The sequence below is a fragment of the Columba livia genome, unplaced genomic scaffold (assembly GCF_036013475.1).
Source record: "Columba livia isolate bColLiv1 breed racing homer unplaced genomic scaffold, bColLiv1.pat.W.v2 Scaffold_95, whole genome shotgun sequence".
Lineage (NCBI taxonomy): Eukaryota > Metazoa > Chordata > Aves > Columbiformes > Columbidae > Columba > Columba livia.
The window spans coordinates 358,753-376,322 of NW_027043818.1; the positions used below are offsets into that span (position 1 = coordinate 358,753).

Here is a 17,570-nt window from a genome sequence, read left to right on the forward strand (position 1 = left end):
GCGACAGGGCAGGGGCTGTCTTGGGTCTTCCGCCTCTGCCCGACAGATAGGGGGTCCGTCACCTTTTGGGGGGTATCCCCCTGGGGCCTTTCTGAGTGGCACACCAGGGAGTTACTCCACCAGTTTATCTCCTTTCACACTCCCTGATGGTCCTTAGTGTCTCGACCTCCTCCTTGAGTTTTGCAACCATGCTGAGCAGATCTTGCACCTGCTCACACCCCACACAGGTCAAATTCTGGCCTCCCTCCCCCACAGCAGCAGGCTCTGGCACTCCCCACAGCCGGTGACCTGAACAGCCACGGTTCAGGGTAAGGTCTCTGTTCCAGTCGCCACAGTCTTTTTCAGGCAAGCTCCTCGGCCCGCGCGCTTCTGCAGCGTGGCCCCGCCCATCCCGCGCAGGAGCCAATCCCGTCCGCGCCCGCCACCGGGCCCCGCCCCCCCTCCCGGCCCGGAGCCGCCGGCGGCCGCAGAGCGGCGCTGTCCGCCCGCAGCGCGGCCCCGGCCCCGGCGGGTCAGCGGCAGCGGGGCCGGGAGCGCTCGGGCTGCGCCCGCCCGGGACGGCCCGGGACCGAGGGCTCCGCCGCTGCAGCCCGTTTCGTGCCGTTTGCACCCCGGCTTACACGGCTGCAGCCTTCCTGCTGCTGCAGCTCACACAGCTTTCTTCCTTCTAACCGCACAGCAGGTCACACTCACAAACGTTCCGTGCTCGTTGGCATAAGAACACCTGCAGAAGAATCTACAAACATTACACAGATATACCACCGACCACAGCTTCCTGAGGTTTCAGCTTAAAGTTCCTGTAGATAGCCGTGTTTCAATCAAACAGACACCACCAGCAGAGCTGCTGCCTCTGCCGTCTTTGCTCAGAAAGAAGTGACAACACCAGAAAACATGTTGGCAGCCGGTGCTTTGACCAGTGAAGGTGGGATCTACAAAAGTCTGATTAAACCAAACAGCCTGAGGTCTTTATCAAGCTGCAGATCTGCCAGGAATGCTGAAATGCAAGAGTTTACTCCTGCACTATTCCACAATGGAACAGCCGCTTCATATCAAAAATCATCTTGAAATTCCAAACCAGTACATTAAAAAGCTGTCACTAGGTATTAGAAGACCACTGCAAGATCTTATTGCTTTTGAGTTAAATAACAATTTTTCAATAAACCAAAACCCAATCAGTTTCTGCAGTCTGTTGCGCATCCTCCTGTTCATTCATTAGCACTGCAGCAATCAGTTTTTATACAATGTCTCAACAGAGGCGATTGAAAAACCCCAAACAAAACTTATTGAAGCCCACGGACCCCCCGCCCTCCCTGCCCCCCTCACCCTGAGCCCCACGATCAGCACCTGGTGCGGGAGAGGAGCACAACTCGACAGACAGAACCAGAAATGCGACTGCGGGGAGAAGGAAACACCAAGGGAGTTACAGCTTCCTTAACGTTCCAAATCTGACGTCTTCCAAACCAAAGCACATAACCCTCATCATTTAAAAAGCAAAGTTGCTCTATACGTGTCTGATCCTCACCCAGCTGAGCGGTTCTCAAGTCCGCTGAGCTCCACTGTGCAGCCGCCCCCGCGTCTGTGTCCCCTTGTCCGGAGTCCCCAGTCGCGGGACAGTGAGCGGGGTTGGGCTCCAGTGACAAAGAAAAACACAAAGAGTGGAACTGGGAAAGTGATTAAAACAGGAAACCTGAAAGCCAGTTTGATTTTAATAACTTATTTTTACACTGCTAGAAGCACATGAAGTACGGGGGGCATGAACTCTGTTACTACACATATATGCCTTATTACATAAGCACAGGAAACAAGGAAGTAGCATTCCTTCTATTTTTGATGTAATGATGAGCTAATCCATCTCCTGAGATGGCTTCCAGACCCGATTTAGTATCTACACCGTGTTTACTGCAGATAAATCCCCCAGGTCAGCATTAATCGAAGACAATGTGCAGAATCAGCAACATGCAGGGAAGCTCAAGATCCTGGATTCCTTAGAAGAGTCTGCTTCTAAAATTGTCTAAAAATGCTACAGAAATCGTAGCAGATAAACAACAGTAGCCACATTTTGTTCTATGGCATTTACATAATGTTGATCCACCTGTATTAACTTGTGCCCTTTCGGAACAGAACTGTAAACTCAGAGTGTTCAAAGACTTCTTTCTTTTGAATGGAATATGCTCATGTTTTCCTTTCATTCTATCTTCACAAATTATTTAGTAGGGAAAAAAACAGGTTAAAAGTTGCTGCTATCTAAACGGTGTTGTCATAACTATACAGACTGAACCTGAGCATGCAGTGATTATTTTACAGGTGGACATATATCAGTTCAGCAATATTCGTTGAGTTTGATTGAATCACACGTCTCTTGTGATAAAGATCAAGGCTACATGATCCAGCTTCAGGTGCACTGACTCACACTCTGCTGGTGTGTTTTGTTGAGTTTGCCTGGACCACTATGAAGCAACAGGAAAAAATATCCACACACAACAAGTATAACATCAGCGATGCCTTTAATTGTTTTTAATGTATACATTATGTATACTCAAATACTTCCAACTAGTCACAGAGGTGGAGACAAACTCACATTCTTTGAAAAAGGTATTGGCTGACTTCTACCCATTTAATCTGAGAAATTCACTTTTCTTGGCAAAATACTTGAGAAAAACATCACTGTCATAATAAAGATTATTTCCACTACGTGTCACCTGACAAATCATTTCAATTCAAACATATTGAGTCACATTGCATATTTTACAGATTAGAAAAAAGTGGTTTAAAATCAATTTAATACGATGCATTAAAAATAAACTACTACCTAGTTGAACACACTCAGAAACCAAAGAGTAAATGTCCAATGAGGTTTCCAGGTAAGAGTATCCTACAGATTTGAGGCGTGCTTTGGGACACTCAGCGCCTCCCTGTTCACCGTACGTTATATGAACTGCAGCAGTTGAGACCCTGGGATGTGTAACATGTAAAAGCCATGAACATTAAAATAATGTTTATAAATCACAAGCATGTTATTTGGCTCCTTTATTGACTGAAAGTGGCAGGAGTGAAGCATCCAAACGTGATTTGTCCCACATTCATTCTTCACCACTCTGCAGCTGTTCTAGCAGGAGCTTCACAGATGTTTTCCCCATTTAAGAGGAAGGAAGGAGAGGACAGGACAGCCTGGCAGCACACTGCCAGCAGGCTGCGGTTCTCCTCCCCGCTCAGCGCTGGCCTCAGCTTGCTGGCCAGGGGAAAAAGGAAGAGAAAAGAGAAAGGGGATTTACCAGCCCTCTCCAGAGTGGCTCAAACCATGCCTGGGTTCCTCCTAATCGAGGGCCCCAAACCCACCAGCCCCAGCCCCTGCCAGCAAGCGCTGCCCTCAGCTCCAGCAGCTCCTGCCTCCCCCCGGGCAGCAGCAAACCCCCAGCCCAGGGTAAGGAACCCCTGGGGCTCAGGAGACACCCAAAGTGGGGAGCAGCCTCCCACTCCACAGCCCCAGCAGCTCAACACCACTGGGGCTGCCCTGGCCAGCTGGGATGGGGCACACGGGGAGTCCCCAGAGTCGGGAACCGCCCTCACCTCAACTCCTCCAGGGCCTGAAACACTCCATACACCAGGGAGTCCGCAGGCTCCTCCTTGATCCAGTCCTGCAAGTCACAGAGACACAGGCGCAGAGTTGTCAGTAGACATGGACACGGGACGGCCCTCCTGCCTCCCCCGGGACCGGCTCTGCTGCCAGGCCTGGGCAGACACTGCCCCGTCACCCCACGGGTCCCCAAACGCACCGAGGGAGGGACCTTGCTCCACAGCCACCCTGCACCCCAGGGCCCCCCAGCTCAGGACACAGCTCCAGGAGCTCGCGAGAAGCCCAGAGACCATCGCCCATCTGGGGAAAGTGCAGCCCAAAGCTCCCCCGTGTGACTGTCCCTGCTGCAGGCACTCACCAGCAGGGTCTGTGTCACCTCCTGCTTCGAGGACAGCTCAAAGCTGCCAGCATCACCCACAGTCTGGATGGCAGAGCTGACCTCAGTGACACTCTGCACCAGGGCGAGCTTGAGCTGCATCTCCTGAGGGCAAAGAGAGCAAAGCACCCCTTGAACTCTCTGCAGGGCTGAGAGGTGGAAGAAGAGTATCAGCAGGGGGACACACAGGGGTTTGCATCTGGATGTTGAGGACAAACCCTTCCTTGAGGGATCTTTAGAAAGAGTTTGTCCATCTTGGTACACCCCGGCCCCAAGGGGCTGGAATGAGGGCACCCAGGTGTCCCTGTCCCTGCACGGCTCGTGCTCCTACCCTCTGTGTGACTCTGGAGAGCTGCAGGATGGTGCCCATGATCTCCCTATCCACACGGGCGAGCAGCTGCTCCCTGGGGGCACGCAGAGCGATGCCGCTGTACACGCACATCAGAGCAGCACGAGTGGCCTGAGGTCTCTCTGTGCCCTGCGGCAGCTGTGCCTGTGACAACAGAGATGCCCCCAGACGTCAGCCCCGGTCCTGCCCCGCACCCTCACCAGCTCCTTCCTTCCCTGGGCACCTCCCGGCAGCTCCTCGAGCTGCGAGCTCCGGGGCCGGGAGCTCTTCCCGTCCTGCAGCCGGGGCTCTGGCACGGGATGGGGAGCAGGGAGCAGCCAGCATCGCACACACTGCTGGCGGATTTACCGCTGTCCTTCCCAACACAGCTCAGGGGCCCCAATGCCGGGACATCCCCTCTGAAACACAGGTCTTGGGCAGCTCTTACAAGAGGGCTGATATAAACACAGCTGCCACAGTTTGGCTACAGAAGGTGTAGAAGTGGAAATAAGGTCAAAAAAAGGAAAGCCAAAGAGTGAAACCCTGGATCCTTTACCTTCCAGCCCGTGGAAGTCTCATAAAACCTGTCTCTGGTAAAAGCGGTCACTGTGTCCAAGACCAGGTTGAAGTGGGTCTCAGCAGCATGGGACACCACAGAAATCATCCCCTGCAACCACAGGGAAATGGGGAGTGGGCTCCAGCCCGAGCACTCAGCCATGGCCAGTGACAACGGCCAGGCAGGACGCTGCAATAAGGGGGAAAGAGCAGCGATGGGCACATCAGGGAGGTCTGGAGCAGGGCCAGGAGCAGCTCTCCCTCTGCCCCAGCAACAGGCAGAGGATGCTCAGGACATGAGCATCACCTCACCTGGGTCTCAGAGAGCTCCGCAGAGTCTGTGTCCTGGAGGAACCTCAGCACCTGCCCTTGGACGTGGCTGAGGTCCCGACAACCTGCCAGCGCTGTCCCGAGAGCCTTGTAGAGGAAAAGCTGAACGAGAAGAGGCTGAGCCCGAGATGCGGTCACAGCCCGACCTGTCAGGAGAGGGCTGGCCCCAGACTGACCCGACTCCCCCAGGAGCAGGCGGGACTGCCCGCAGTGCCAGGCCGGGGCAGCACGGGGGGAAGCGCCGTTTGGGGGTGAAGCAGTGAAAACTGCCTGCGTGGGCAGAGTCCCGGTGTGGGGCAGGAGACAAACCTTCTGCCAGGAGCCGGGGGCAGAGCTGCCCAGCTGCCGGCTCAGCTGCTGGCTCAGGCCCACGCTCCAGGTCTCATCCTCAATGAGCTTCAGGGATGCTCGCAAGAACTGGGGGGAAGAGGAGAGGAAGCGGGTGTCCCCCTGCCCTTGGCCAGGGTCCTTCCCACACCCCTGTGTCCTGGGATGCTGCTGGGGAGAGCTGCTGGAATGGCAGTGTCTCCCCTGCCAAGCCCAGCCCTCTTTTCACCAGCTCTCCTCAACTCTGTCTGCTCCCTCTTCTCCCCGTCCGTTTGTGACACCCCGAGGATGCTGTACCTTAAGCACATGCTGCTCCCACTCTGCAGAGTCCAGGGAGCTCTCGGCTCTTCCTAGAAAGCAAGAGGAAGCAAAAGCTCTGCTGCTGCTCAAGCTCACACCAAAGAAGAGCCCGGTGGTCTCCTCTGCGGTCACACCTCCCAGAAATCCCAGGCCATCAGGCTGGAAAGGGCCCACAAGCGCCTGTGCCAAAGCCCTTGCAAGGCCACAGACACAGGAGGGAGCCCAGGGGTGTTTGTCAGAGCCACTGCATTCATGGTGGGGAAGGTCGCACTGACCGTGGCTGATCCCCACTGTGTGACTGCTGGGAAGCTGCCCCTCCCTCCTCTCCAGCCTCTCCTCCCACCCACACTTTACCTGCCAGGTGCTGCAGCAGGAGGGGGATCTCGGTGGCCCACGCTGTCCCCAAGGCCCCGCAGATCCAGCCCTGCAGGGCCTGCAGCAGCTGCAAGGCAGCGACTGCGCGGCCGCTGCTGGTGTGAGGAGCCGCCACCAGCACCTGGGCGAGGGCAGCAGAGACGGGTCACCCCTGCCACCAGAGCCACCCCCGCCAGCCCCGAGACAGGACTGGGATCCCCGCGGGGCTCGGGCAGGCTCGGGAGTGCTGCCAGAAAAGCTCTTTCTTTCCCCAGGGCCCCGCTACTCACCAGCGTTCGAGCCAGCAGCGCCTGGGGAGCCGGCAGCCGGGCTGCGGGGAGGGGGAAAGGCTGGTGAGATGAAGAGGCCCCGCCGTGGCCTGACCCTCGTACCTCCTGTGGCCCACACAGGGCTGAGAGCAGCTGCACGGCCACAGTGCTGGCCCGGGGGCTCCCCAGGCTGCCCCGCATGGGGTGAAGGCAGATCCAGCACGGCCAGGAAGGAGCCCCCAGCTCCCCAGGAGCCAGAGCTTGACTCTGCCCTTTGCTTTTCCTGGGCTCCTGCTCAGGGTTCATGGGGCACAGGGAGACACAGACTGGCCTGAGCCCCTTCCAAACCCAGCAGCACTCCCTGGGGCTCCTACCTTGCTCCTGGGAGTCCACAGCATCGGGCTCCTCCTCTTCCTCACATCCCGCTCTCTCCCGTCTCTCCAGCAGGGCTCGCAGGCCGCGGGACAGCGGGATCAGCACGCCGCTGTACTGGGCTGGCACCACGTACTGCAGCAGCCTGGGCCACAGGAGCTGCAGAGAAGAACCGGGCAATTCAGCACATCAGCATTTCCACTCAGTTCCAAGATGTAAAGGATGGTCTGCATTTCCCTGAGCCTCGTGTGCTTCAGCACACGTGAGGGGAGAGGTTCAGGCCATGAGGAAGAGCAATTAAAAACACTCTGCAGGCAAGAAGTGGCCACAGCAGCAGGCCAGATGGCAACTTACCTGGGACATCCCTCTCCGAGTGACATCCAGCGAGCCCAGGATGTCCACGCACAGGGACTGAAGAGCTCTGTCCTCCTGGGGCTCCCAGGCAAAAAGGCCTCCTGCCGCCTGTAAGACAGAGTTGGCAAAACCCCGGTTCCTCTCAGCTCCCGACCGACCAGGCTCAGGCGCGGCCCCACCACCGCTGCTGTGCCAGCATCCCGGGAGCAGCCACCTCCCGAAGGAGAATCCAGAAGCCCTTTCCTTTGCCCTGCTCCCAAAACAGCCTCCTGGAGCCCTGGAGGAGAGTGGCACACACACATCTCCCAGCCAGCCAGATGCTCCAGCCAGAGAGGGAAGATCCTTGGCAAGCCAGCAGGAGGCTGGGCCATCCCTGGCCTTCATCTCCTGGGTGCCCGGCTGGAAACACTCACCCAAGGGGCTGCCACACAGCCTGTCCCCTTGCCAGAAGGGATGTGGGCCCCAGGCTGCTATGGGATGGGCAGGGCATGCTTTGGAGAGCCGGGGCACGAAAACACCACAGAAAGCTCCTCTAGCCAGGCCCACCTGTGTGCACGGGCTGAGCTGGGCTGATGGCCCATCAGCATTTCGGGACGGATGGTGTCGTGTCCCCACAAGTCTGTCCCTCCCTTCACAAGGCAGCTTTGCTGGAGGTGTGTGTGGGCACAGCTCAGCGCGAGGGGCCTGCAGGCAGCCCTGGGTGGCGTGTCCAGGTGCAAACCCACGTCACCCCGACATCTCCACCACCATGGCACAGCCCTGTGGAGGCCGCTGCGATGGCCGAGCTGGCGCCAACGGCCCTGCCGCGTGGAGCTCTCCATGGGCAAGGGCGCCTGCAGGAGCTCTCAGCACGGCCCTGGCACCAGCCGAAGCCCCGGTGTCCTGCCCTGTCCTTACCAGTCTGCCCGAGCTCCGGCTGTACTCGCTGAAGATGTGCCCCACCACATCCCATGGCCAGCAGCTCTGGGAGCCGGAGCTCAGCAATTCCCGGATGAACTCCAGAACTGCCCTCCGCACCTGCCGGGGAGAGCGTGGTTATCAACCCCTGTTCCAAACCACAGGGAAGCCGCCTGCGCTTGGGGAAGCCTTTGTGGCTCACGGGGAGGTGACGAGGGCACGGCAGAAGCTTCTGCTGCTGCCATGGCCTGGTCAGGCTGTCCTGAGGGAAAGGGTTTCTCTGCCCTCCCTGGCAGCACTGTCTCTTCCCAAACCAGCTCACCTGGGCGCTGGGGTCGTTGCACACCAGCTGCACAGCTGCCACCACCTGGGGCAGCTTCTTCCTTGCTACAGGAGCTGGAAGAGACACAGAGAGGTGTGCTGAGGCAGAGCCCTGATGGCAGAAGGATCCCTTGAAGCTTCCAAGCTTCACATACACTGGTGGGACAGAGAAGCAGGGCCTGACTCTGAATTCACAGCAGGCAGGGGTGTGCACAGAGTGACTCTCTTTCTAGAGGCATGGCTGTTTTATAGGCACCGAAAGCTCCGGTAACGCAGAGAATGAGAGAAATGGCACTGGTAGGAGCATCTCCTCTGCAAACCATCCACTCGTGTCACTGAGCCTGGAGCATCGTCCCTGCTGTGCCCCCATTTCTAACTGCTGGGGACAGCTTGAGCATCATCACAGGGTGTCAGCTCGGCTGGGGGACCCGCTCTTTACAGCTCCTCTCGGGTGCAGCTGCACCACTTCCAGCCCATTCCAGCATTCAGCCCAGCAGCTCCAGCCCCTGCCGTGTGTCCCCAGCCCTGGCACTGACCGTCAGAGCGGGCCAGCTCTCCCAGCAGGCTCAGGGTTGCCACACGCTGGGCCTCGCTCCCGTGCCTCAGCTGGGACCGCAGAACAGCTGCGGGGCAGGTTCGGGCTGCAGGGAAGAAATCGCATTCTGCATTAGCAGGCGGCTGCCCCTGGCTGCCGAGGACAGGCACAGAGCTGCCACGGCACAGTGACATCGCTCCGTCCCCTCTCCTTACCCTGCAGCGTCATGGGGCGGGATGGCTTCGCCTTATGGGCTGGCCCAGGCTCCTCAGTCACATCAGGGACCTGTGGGAACAAGGGTCGTTTGAGAGAAATGTGCATCGGCCTTGAGAGGGACTGAAAAGATTTGGTGCTCTCTGCCTTCCTCCCCTCCCTTGCTCTTCCTGAAGCTTGGCCGAGAGGGAAATCGCTGTGGGAACCAGGCTGCCCCCCAGCCCCTTCCAAGCACAGAACTACAGAATGTCCCGAGCTGGAAAGAACCCACAAGGATCTTGAGTCCAATTCCTGTCCATGCACAGGACACCCCACAGTTCACACCGTGGGTCTGAGGACGTTGTCCAGTCTCTTCTTGAACACTGTCAGGTTGGGGCCGTGACACCTCCTTGGGGAGCCTCTTCCAGTGTCCAGCACCTCTGGGTCAAGAACCTTCTCCTCATGTCCAACTGACCCTCCCCAGCACATCTTCTGCCATTCCCTGGGATCCCAGCATTGCTCTTCCTGCAGCCTTAAGGCACCTCCGTGGCACCTGGCTCACACCCTGGCGTGCTGGTCTGCAGGTGGTCCTGGCGGAGGGACACCCTGCCCTGCCCCGCAGGCTCCCCTTACCTGGTGGTGCCCAGCGGTGTGGGGGGCGAGAGCTGAGCCCCGTGGGGTTGGGGTCTGACCTCCCCCCAGCATCTGCAGTACGTGGCCGAGGTTCTACAAGAGAACGGGGAGGGGAGGAAGAGGAGGTTAAAGCCACCGCAATGCCCTGGGGAAAGGAGAAGCCTAGCAGGGCTGGGATGAGGGGAGCCCCTGATATCAGCTCCCAGGGACATCCCCAAACCCTCCCACCCGGGGTCCTTGTTTGCCCCCTCAGAGCAGCACCAGAGGGTCTCTGCCCTCTGCACAGGGACACTGCTGACAACTCCAATTTGTAGAATCGTAGAATCATTTTGGTTGGAAAAGACCCTCAGGATCACTGAGTCCAATGTTACCCCATCCCTGGCACTACCCCATGTCCCTGAGAACCTCATCTCCATCTGTTCAACCCCTCCAGGGATGGTGACTCCACCACTGCCCTGGGAAGCCTGTTCCAATGCCCCACAGCCCTTTCCAGGAAGAAATGTCTCCTCCTGGCACGTCCCACTTGGACATTGTCCCTCACTGGATGGCACTGGACGTTACGGCAAAGCTCTGCCCATGCACAGGGCCTCAGGGAGGTGCCAGTGCCCTGCTTCCCAAGAAGATGAACGCCAGGGACTCTTGGTTCCCCCCATTGCTCTTTTCTTGCCTAAAGAGCCCAGGAAGCCTCAGGCCTCCTCTGCTCTCCCTGCTCCTTCTCTAAGAGCTTCCCAGTTCCCCTGGCACCCCACAGCTCCCCAGCATCGTCCCTGCGCGAGTCCTCACCTTGGTGACCCGGGAGGTGTCCTGGACCCGCTGGTGCTGGCGCAGGAGCCGGAGGAGCTGCTCCCGGGCACGCTGGCAGTGCCGCTCCTCACACACAAGGACACCAACCATGGCAGCCACCGCACCCAGGACCGCCCGATTATCCTGGGGAGGGAAGGGAGAGGCTCCGCTTGGGCGGCTGAAGCTCTGCCTGGTGCTCAGCATGCCCTGGACACCAGTCTGCCCTTCCCACTGGGAGGGGTTCCCTTTCCCTTCTGCCCCATGGGAGAGGGACTCCAGAGCAGAGCCAGCGTTTCCCCAGGCTGGTAGCCCAGCCCCTCCTGCAGAAAGGCCACAGGACTCGGCTGCTTCTCTCCAGGGAGGCCCCAGCCCCAGGCACAGTGCCAGCAGGCTCCCCGCTCGGGGGCTTTCCCCCCAGACCCCTTCCCTTCCCCGCTTCCCTCTGCTTGACCCCAAGGGGCACAGACGGACCCACTGACATGGACACCCCCGCTGTGGCCCCAGCTGTGGCAAGCAGCACTTCTCACCTGTTCCTCCTTGCAGCCCAGCCAATTTACCACTGCGTGATGGAAGAGCGGGTAAAGGTCTCCACAGAGCTGTGCTGCCCTGCTCTGAGGAAAGGGGTGTCGTTTCTGGCTGCACAAGTACATGGTGATGCCCTTGGACCATCGCTCCAGAACTGCACCAGGAAAGAGAAAAGACAAGGGAGCACATGGGAGTCTGTAGCAGGGAAAGGTCCTTGTACCCTCGCCCAAGCCTGCTTTACATACAGCCCCAGGCTCAGCAGGGCCCAGTCCAGGACCAGATCTGGATACGAGGACAAGCTGTGCTCTGGAGATGTCTGGATTCTAAGACCCCACTGATTCTCTCCTCCCCACTGCACCTCTTCCTCCTCAGTGGTCCCTTTGCCTCCAGCATTTGCCACCACAGCCCCTTCCCTTCTTGCACACTGCGCTTTCAGTGCAGGGACTTCAAACCTCAGGGGAGAGAAGAGGAATCACAAAACCACAGACTGGCTGGGTTTCAGGACCTCTGTAGATCCCCAGCCCCACCTGCCCATGCAGGGTCATGGAGCAGATCACACAGGTGGGTCCAGGCAGGTTTGAATGTCTCAGAGCAGGAGACTCCACACCCGCTCTGGGCAGCCTGGGCCAGGCTCTGGCACCTCCCAGCAGACAAGTTTCTCCTCACATTCAGATGGACCCTCCTGTGTTTCAGTCTGTGCCCGTTGCCCCTCACCCTGGCGTTGGGCACCACTGAACAGAGTCTGGTCCATCCTCTGACACCCACCCTTCAGATATTTACCAGAATAAATAAGGTCCCTCTCAGCCTCCTCCAGGCTGAATAGCCCCAGCTCTCTCAGCCTTTCCTCAGAAGAAAGATGCTCCAGACCCCTCAGCATCTTCGTAGCTCCTCTTTGTAAGGAACAGAAGCCATGGGAAGGGACCCCGGAGTTCCTGACGTGTCCTGCCCCAGAAAACTCCCAGGCTTCCCCCGCTCCTCCGCACACTCAGCAGTTCGGGGTCCCGGGGCGGGCTGACACCCACCACCTCTCCTCTAGGATCACATGGAGCCACCAAAGGCCACCCCAGCCCCTGCGCGGGCCCTGGCCGAGCTGACACTCACCCCCGCAGATGATGCGCAGGGTCCGGCCGCTCCCTGCCCGGCTCAGCGTCCTGCGCAGGGCCAGCAGCGTCGCTCCCGCGAAGGGGACACAGCGCAGGGCTGCAGAGGAGGGACAGAGGGACCCAGAGGGTCAGAGACACACAGGGGACACCAGGGTCCATCTCTCGCAAGGCTGCAGCTGCTGGGCCGTGTAGGACACACCAGAGGGCGTGGGGAGGGTGGCCTTCCCGAGGGGCACACGGGGAAGCCCTGTGGGGCAATAGGGGGGACAGTGGGGGACAGAGACCCTGCGGGTTTGTCTCCAGTGGGTTCCTACTGTCCGAGCACCAGGACTGGGCTGGTGAGGCAGAGCTGCTGGCCGGTCCTGGCACCAAGCGAGGAGGCGCGGAAACTCCAGAGTCCCCCCCAGTTCAAGACAGGGCATTTAGGGAGGGGGGATCCCTTCCACCTGTTATCACAGACCCCTGCCAAAACCAGGAGGCTGCATGTGCCGTACCATAGCTGCCAGCCATCTTGCCCAAGGTGACGAGCACAGCCTCATCAGGGACCTTCCCCACCACCTTCAGGTGGCTCTGCAGCTCAGCCATGACGAAGTAAAAGTGGGTGCGGGCCAGAGCCACCAAGAAGTCACTGGCGGCCATCTTCACATCATCCATCACACCCTGAAAAAGCGCCACATAGAATTACAGAATCATTTTGGTTGGAAAAGCCCCTCAAGATCATCGTAGTCCAACTGTTAACCCGACCGTGGCACTAACCCATGTCCTGAGAACCTCGTGTCTATCTGTCCAGCCCTCCAGGGATGGTGACTCCAGCACTGCCCTGGGCAGCTTGTTCCAATGCCCCACAGCCCTTTGGGGAAGAAATTGTTCCCCAGATCCAACCTCAACCTCCCCTGGGCAACCTGAGGCCGTTTCCTCTGCTCCTGGCGCTTGTTCCTGGGGAGCAGAGCCCGACCCCCCTGGCTCCAAGCTCCTTTCAGGCAGTTCAGAGATCAGAAGGTCTCCCCTCAGCTCCTGTTCTCCAGCTGAACCTCCCAGGTCCCTCAGCCGCTCCCATCACCCTTGTGCTCCAGCCCCTCACCAGCTCCCTTCCCTTCTCTCCACTCGCTCCAGCACCTCAAGGGATGTCCTGTAGTGATGGGCCCAAAACTGATCCCAGGATTCGAGGTATAACACAGTATTCAAGAAGTAACGTTGAGCCTGACGCCAGCTCTTGCTCAGTTAGAAACAAGCCCAAGTCCACTTCTCTGCACAGCTCTGTGTCCCCTCTTCAAATTCTGTCATGAAGAGTCCCCAGAGCTTCTCTCTGAGGACCTCCTTGGGTCTGAATAACCGAGGAACATCTCTGTATCTCCCCAGAACCCAGGGATGGAGGCACGCTGCTTTGCTGGCCCTGTTGGAGAACAAGCTCACCTGGGCTGCTCGCAGGTCACCCGAGGCCTCTGCTATGAGGCGGTTCACAACACCACCGGGCAAGCAGCCATCCTCTCCCTGCAAGGCATGCTCCAGCTCCCGGTATGTGTCCACCCGGTTGCCCTGGGGACAGACCACAAAGGGCAGTGATGGGACTCGCTTTACCCTTGTTCCCAGAGAGCCACCAGAGAGACCCACTGTCCTCCAAACCATCTGTGGGACACGGGCATGAGGTACAAGCTGCAGGCATCGCGTCAGGAGAGCCACGGGCAACGGCAAGATCTTCCGCGGCAGCTCTGAGACAAGCAGACAAGCCAGAGGGGGACACGGACCCCACCAGGGGAAGAGGCCGTGGGGGTCACTCCTGAGGACGGGGAAGGTGGCAGTCACAGGGAAGGTGCCAGGTGGGCAAGGCGAAGGCGTGGGGACCAGTCCCTGCACTGAGGGGGAGAAGCCATGAGCACCCTGCACCCGGTGTCGCTCCTCGCACAGGCAGGAGCCCCGGGCTGCTGGGACAGCTCCAAACCAAAGCTCAGGAGGGGCCTTGGGTACCTGGGGAAAGGCACTGGGGAGAAGCTGGGGCTGATGGCAGAGGCCATGCCCTGCCCAGGAGAAAGCCGAGAGCTCCTGGGGACAGGAGGGAGGCAGCAGCGACATTAGTCCCATCTGAGCAGCAGGATCAGTGCTTGGGGACACAGCTTGCAGGCCAGAGATGCCATCAGACAAGATCCCTCTCTGCCATGGCCCCAGGGAAGCCCGGGGCATGGAGGGGAGCCCTCACCCCCCGCCTCACCTCATGGTCTTGCAGCTGTTTCAGCCCAGATGTCCCAATGGCCACAAAGGTGTCGACAGCCTCAGGGACAGTCCCCGTCACCCCGTCTCTGCCCTCAGGACTGGAGGCTCTGGACGGGGGACACACACATGGACAGAGAGCTGGAAGGAAAGAAGGAACTGGTATTGCTGGCCGCAGAGCTTCCAGCAGGGGGGTGAAGGTCTCTCAGCCTCCCCAGCACCACCAGCCTGTGCTGGGCTGGGCTGGCAGGAGCAGTCGGTGGGATGAGAGGAGGGAGTGTGCCCCTCGCTGCAGCACTGGGCAGACCCCCTGGGGGACTGGGCCCAGTCGGGGGTCCCCAGTGCCAGGACAGCAGCGACATGCTGGAGGGAGCCCAGCGTGGGGCTGAGCTGGGCAGGGATGGACACGGGGCTCTGCCAGGGGGCCGGGAGGGCTGGGGCTGCGCAGCACCACAAGAGCTGCTGGGCCAGGCTGTCTCAGAGCCATCCCAGGCTGCTCGATGGAGGGCAGGGACAGGACGGAGCCCTCAGGGAGGTGCCTGGCAGCAGGACGGGAGGGGAGGTGACGGGGACACGGCCCCCAGCACCTGAAGGGACAGACGCTGCCTCGGCCTCCCGCCAGCCCCTCACCTCGAAGCGCCCTCATCCTCCTCGTGGCTGCAGATCTCCCAGATCAACGCTCTCCTCTTAACAGGTTCTCCTCCCTCAAACTCCACAAGAAACCAAGGCAACAGCAGCCCCAGGAGGAGGAGATAGAACCCAGACGTTGTGACCTCACCGCAGGGCACGGTGCCTGGCCCAGGGCTGCGGTGGCACAGGGACATGTGCTGGGGACACACTGTGGGGCAGGGATCAGACAGGACCAGAGCAGGAGGAGTCTCTGGTAGATCCCAGATGCAGCAGTTTTCTCCAAAAGGGAAAAATCATGTCAGGTGGCTTCACTGGAGGAGTCTGGGGCTTCCACCTGGGGCCTCAGCTTCCTATAGGAAGTGAGGTGACTGTGCGAGTACCTGGGAGGAGTCTTGGGTGGATCCTGCAGGACAGAGTTTCCACTCAGAAAGAAAAATCACCTCGGGGAGATTCATTGGAAGAGTCTGAGGCTGCCACCCAGCATCTTCTGTCCCTAAAGCAGAGGTCAAAATACTCCAGCAGGTTCCTGGGAGGAGGTTTGGGTTCTTCCCAGAGAAGCGAGCTTCTAGCATGAGAAAAGTCATCTTGGGTAGCTGCCTTGGAGGAGTCTGGGGCAGCCAGCTGGGATCTCAGACAGTGAAAGCAGAGCTCAAACAGCTGCAGCAGAGTCTGGGAAGAGTCTCGGTGCGTTCTAGAGGTCAAAGCTTCCTGCAGAAGAAAAAAGTCTTCTCCGGTAGCTTCTGTGCAAGAGTCTGGGGCTGGTACCAGGATCTTGGGGCACTGTCAGAGGAGCTCTTGAGAATCCAGGAGATGCCTGGGTGGAGACTTGGGTGGATCCTGCAGGAGAGAGATTCCTACAAATAACAAAAACCATCCCAGGCAGCTTCCTTGGAGGAGTCTGAGGCTGCTGCCCTGCATCTCAGATGCCTAAAGCATCTACCAGCACACAGGCACACAAGACAGGGATCAGGGTGTCAGCATGATTTTAGCAACTGGACTAATAATTCTGATGCGAGACAAAAATCAATAAACCAATGAGTAACTCTGAATGTTATTTATTCTGTAGAAAAGATCAACTCACAAGCTTTCCTCAAAGACTTTCACCTTTTCACAGCCCTCTGGCGGCTCACGCTTGAACTTGTAGCTGTTGTTGGGTTTTGGTGAGGCAGCATATTTTGGCAAGGGAGAATTATTCCCATTCTCTGCAGGAAGAGAGCATCTCATTCCTCCAGTGTGCCACACTATTAAAAAACACAATAGCTATCTTTACATGTCCCCCAAATTGAAACCCACATCATTACCAATGCTATAAAATTAAGGAACGTTTTCAGTCACCTTGAAGTTTCATTTGCAAACAGGTTTTCTTATCTCAATCCCTTTCCTCCTTTCCTTTTCTCCTCATAGCATTTTCCAGGCTCCTCTGCAATCTCTGTCCATTCCTGGCCACTTCCTGTTTGTAACCGCAAACCTGAATCTGTGCTCCTGTGCCATCACCACCTGGGCAAGGAAAACAGACAGAATTCATATTCTTAAAAACAGAAAAAGCTTACGTGGAATCATGAAATTCTCCCAGTGTATCTCAGAAGATTTCTGGTGACAAAGCATGATTTGAAAAAGACAGTTAAACTTTTATGGGTGCATGCATGAAATGCTGGAAAGCTGCCCATTTTGCCTGAAATAAAAACAATACCTGACGCAAGCAACAGGACTGGCCTATTTCTGCTGTTCCACCTGTCGCTGTGCACTCTCGATTCTTCAACTTGTTCACGGTACTTGAAGAATCTATTATTTAAAACCAAAAACTTGTCTGGGAAGCACATTCCTCAGTCATATCTATGCAGCTCCAATTACAGAGCACCACAGATGTGTGCACACGGAGTCTTTGGAACAATCCAGAAAAAAAAAGATCACTTACAAAGGAAAAAGCATTGTACCATTTCTGCATGGATGTGGGAAACAAAGTCCCTCTTTTACTACATGGTCATGCACGTAGCAACGGGTTAAATTAAGCACTCTTAAACTTTTAGAGTTACACAGTACCTTTATCTCTGGAATCAACAAGAAGATCATCTGTAGAACACGGACTTTCTTCACTGCCTTTGTTCCAGATGGTAAGAAACGAGGCTGGAGATCCTGGCTGGGAGCGGCTGCTGCTGTTACTGCTCCTGTCTGCTCTGCCGGGCGTTCGGGTACCAATGCTGTGGGTACCAATGCTGTGGGTACCGATGGTGTGGGTACCAATGGTGTGGGTACCAATGGTGTGGGTACCAATGCTGTGGGTACCAATGCTGTGGGTACCGATGGTGTGGGTACCAATACTGTGGGTACCGATGCTGTGGGTACCGATGCTGTGGGTACCAATGCTGTGGGTACTTGTTGGAACGATAAAGGACTCAGCATTCCAATTCAATGTGAATCACGCAAAGCCATTACAGAAACAAGCCTCCTTACATATGCAACTATTCTCTGATTACGCATCCACACTCCAAGCAGGCATTCGCTAATTGGATATCATCTATGTTCACGAGGTGTCCACGCGCTGAAGTCTCACTGCTGATAGGTCCATTGATTTACACCACGTTGGGGCCTGGTTATTTCAGAGCTGCT

General features: G+C 57.6%; 1 protein-coding gene across 1 annotated transcript; it reads right to left on the reverse strand.

Annotated features, from left to right (window-relative positions):
• Positions 1-3,087: 3,087 nt before the first annotated feature.
• On the reverse strand, positions 3,088-15,859 carry LOC135578178 (maestro heat-like repeat-containing protein family member 2B). The gene is made up of 23 exons (XM_065048536.1): positions 14,964-15,859; positions 14,335-14,474; positions 13,542-13,664; positions 12,623-12,788; positions 12,127-12,225; positions 11,028-11,179; positions 10,501-10,644; positions 9,718-9,810; positions 9,108-9,177; positions 8,894-8,998; positions 8,359-8,432; positions 8,037-8,156; positions 7,140-7,247; positions 6,788-6,944; positions 6,145-6,312; positions 5,788-5,840; positions 5,473-5,580; positions 5,146-5,265; positions 4,835-4,945; positions 4,282-4,443; positions 3,933-4,055; positions 3,568-3,635; positions 3,088-3,229 (listed from the first exon to the last, which is right to left on the reverse strand). Exons 1-23 carry the CDS (start codon positions 14,977-14,979, stop codon positions 3,088-3,090), a joined length of 2,622 nt encoding a protein of 873 aa, XP_064904608.1. The 5' UTR covers positions 14,980-15,859.
• Between the last annotated feature and the right edge of the window lie 1,711 nt (positions 15,860-17,570).

Bases quoted from the DNA above. Each gene is read 5' to 3' on its own strand.
- LOC135578178 (XM_065048536.1), bottom strand. The intron at 12,226-12,622 runs GTACGGCACATG...CCTCCTCTGCAG, and splicing joins CAAGATGGCTGGCAGCTATG to CCCTGCGCTGTGTCCCCTTC. The intron at 7,248-8,036 runs GTAAGGACAGGG...TCTGTCTTACAG, and splicing joins GCCGGAGCTCGGGCAGACTG to GCGGCAGGAGGCCTTTTTGC.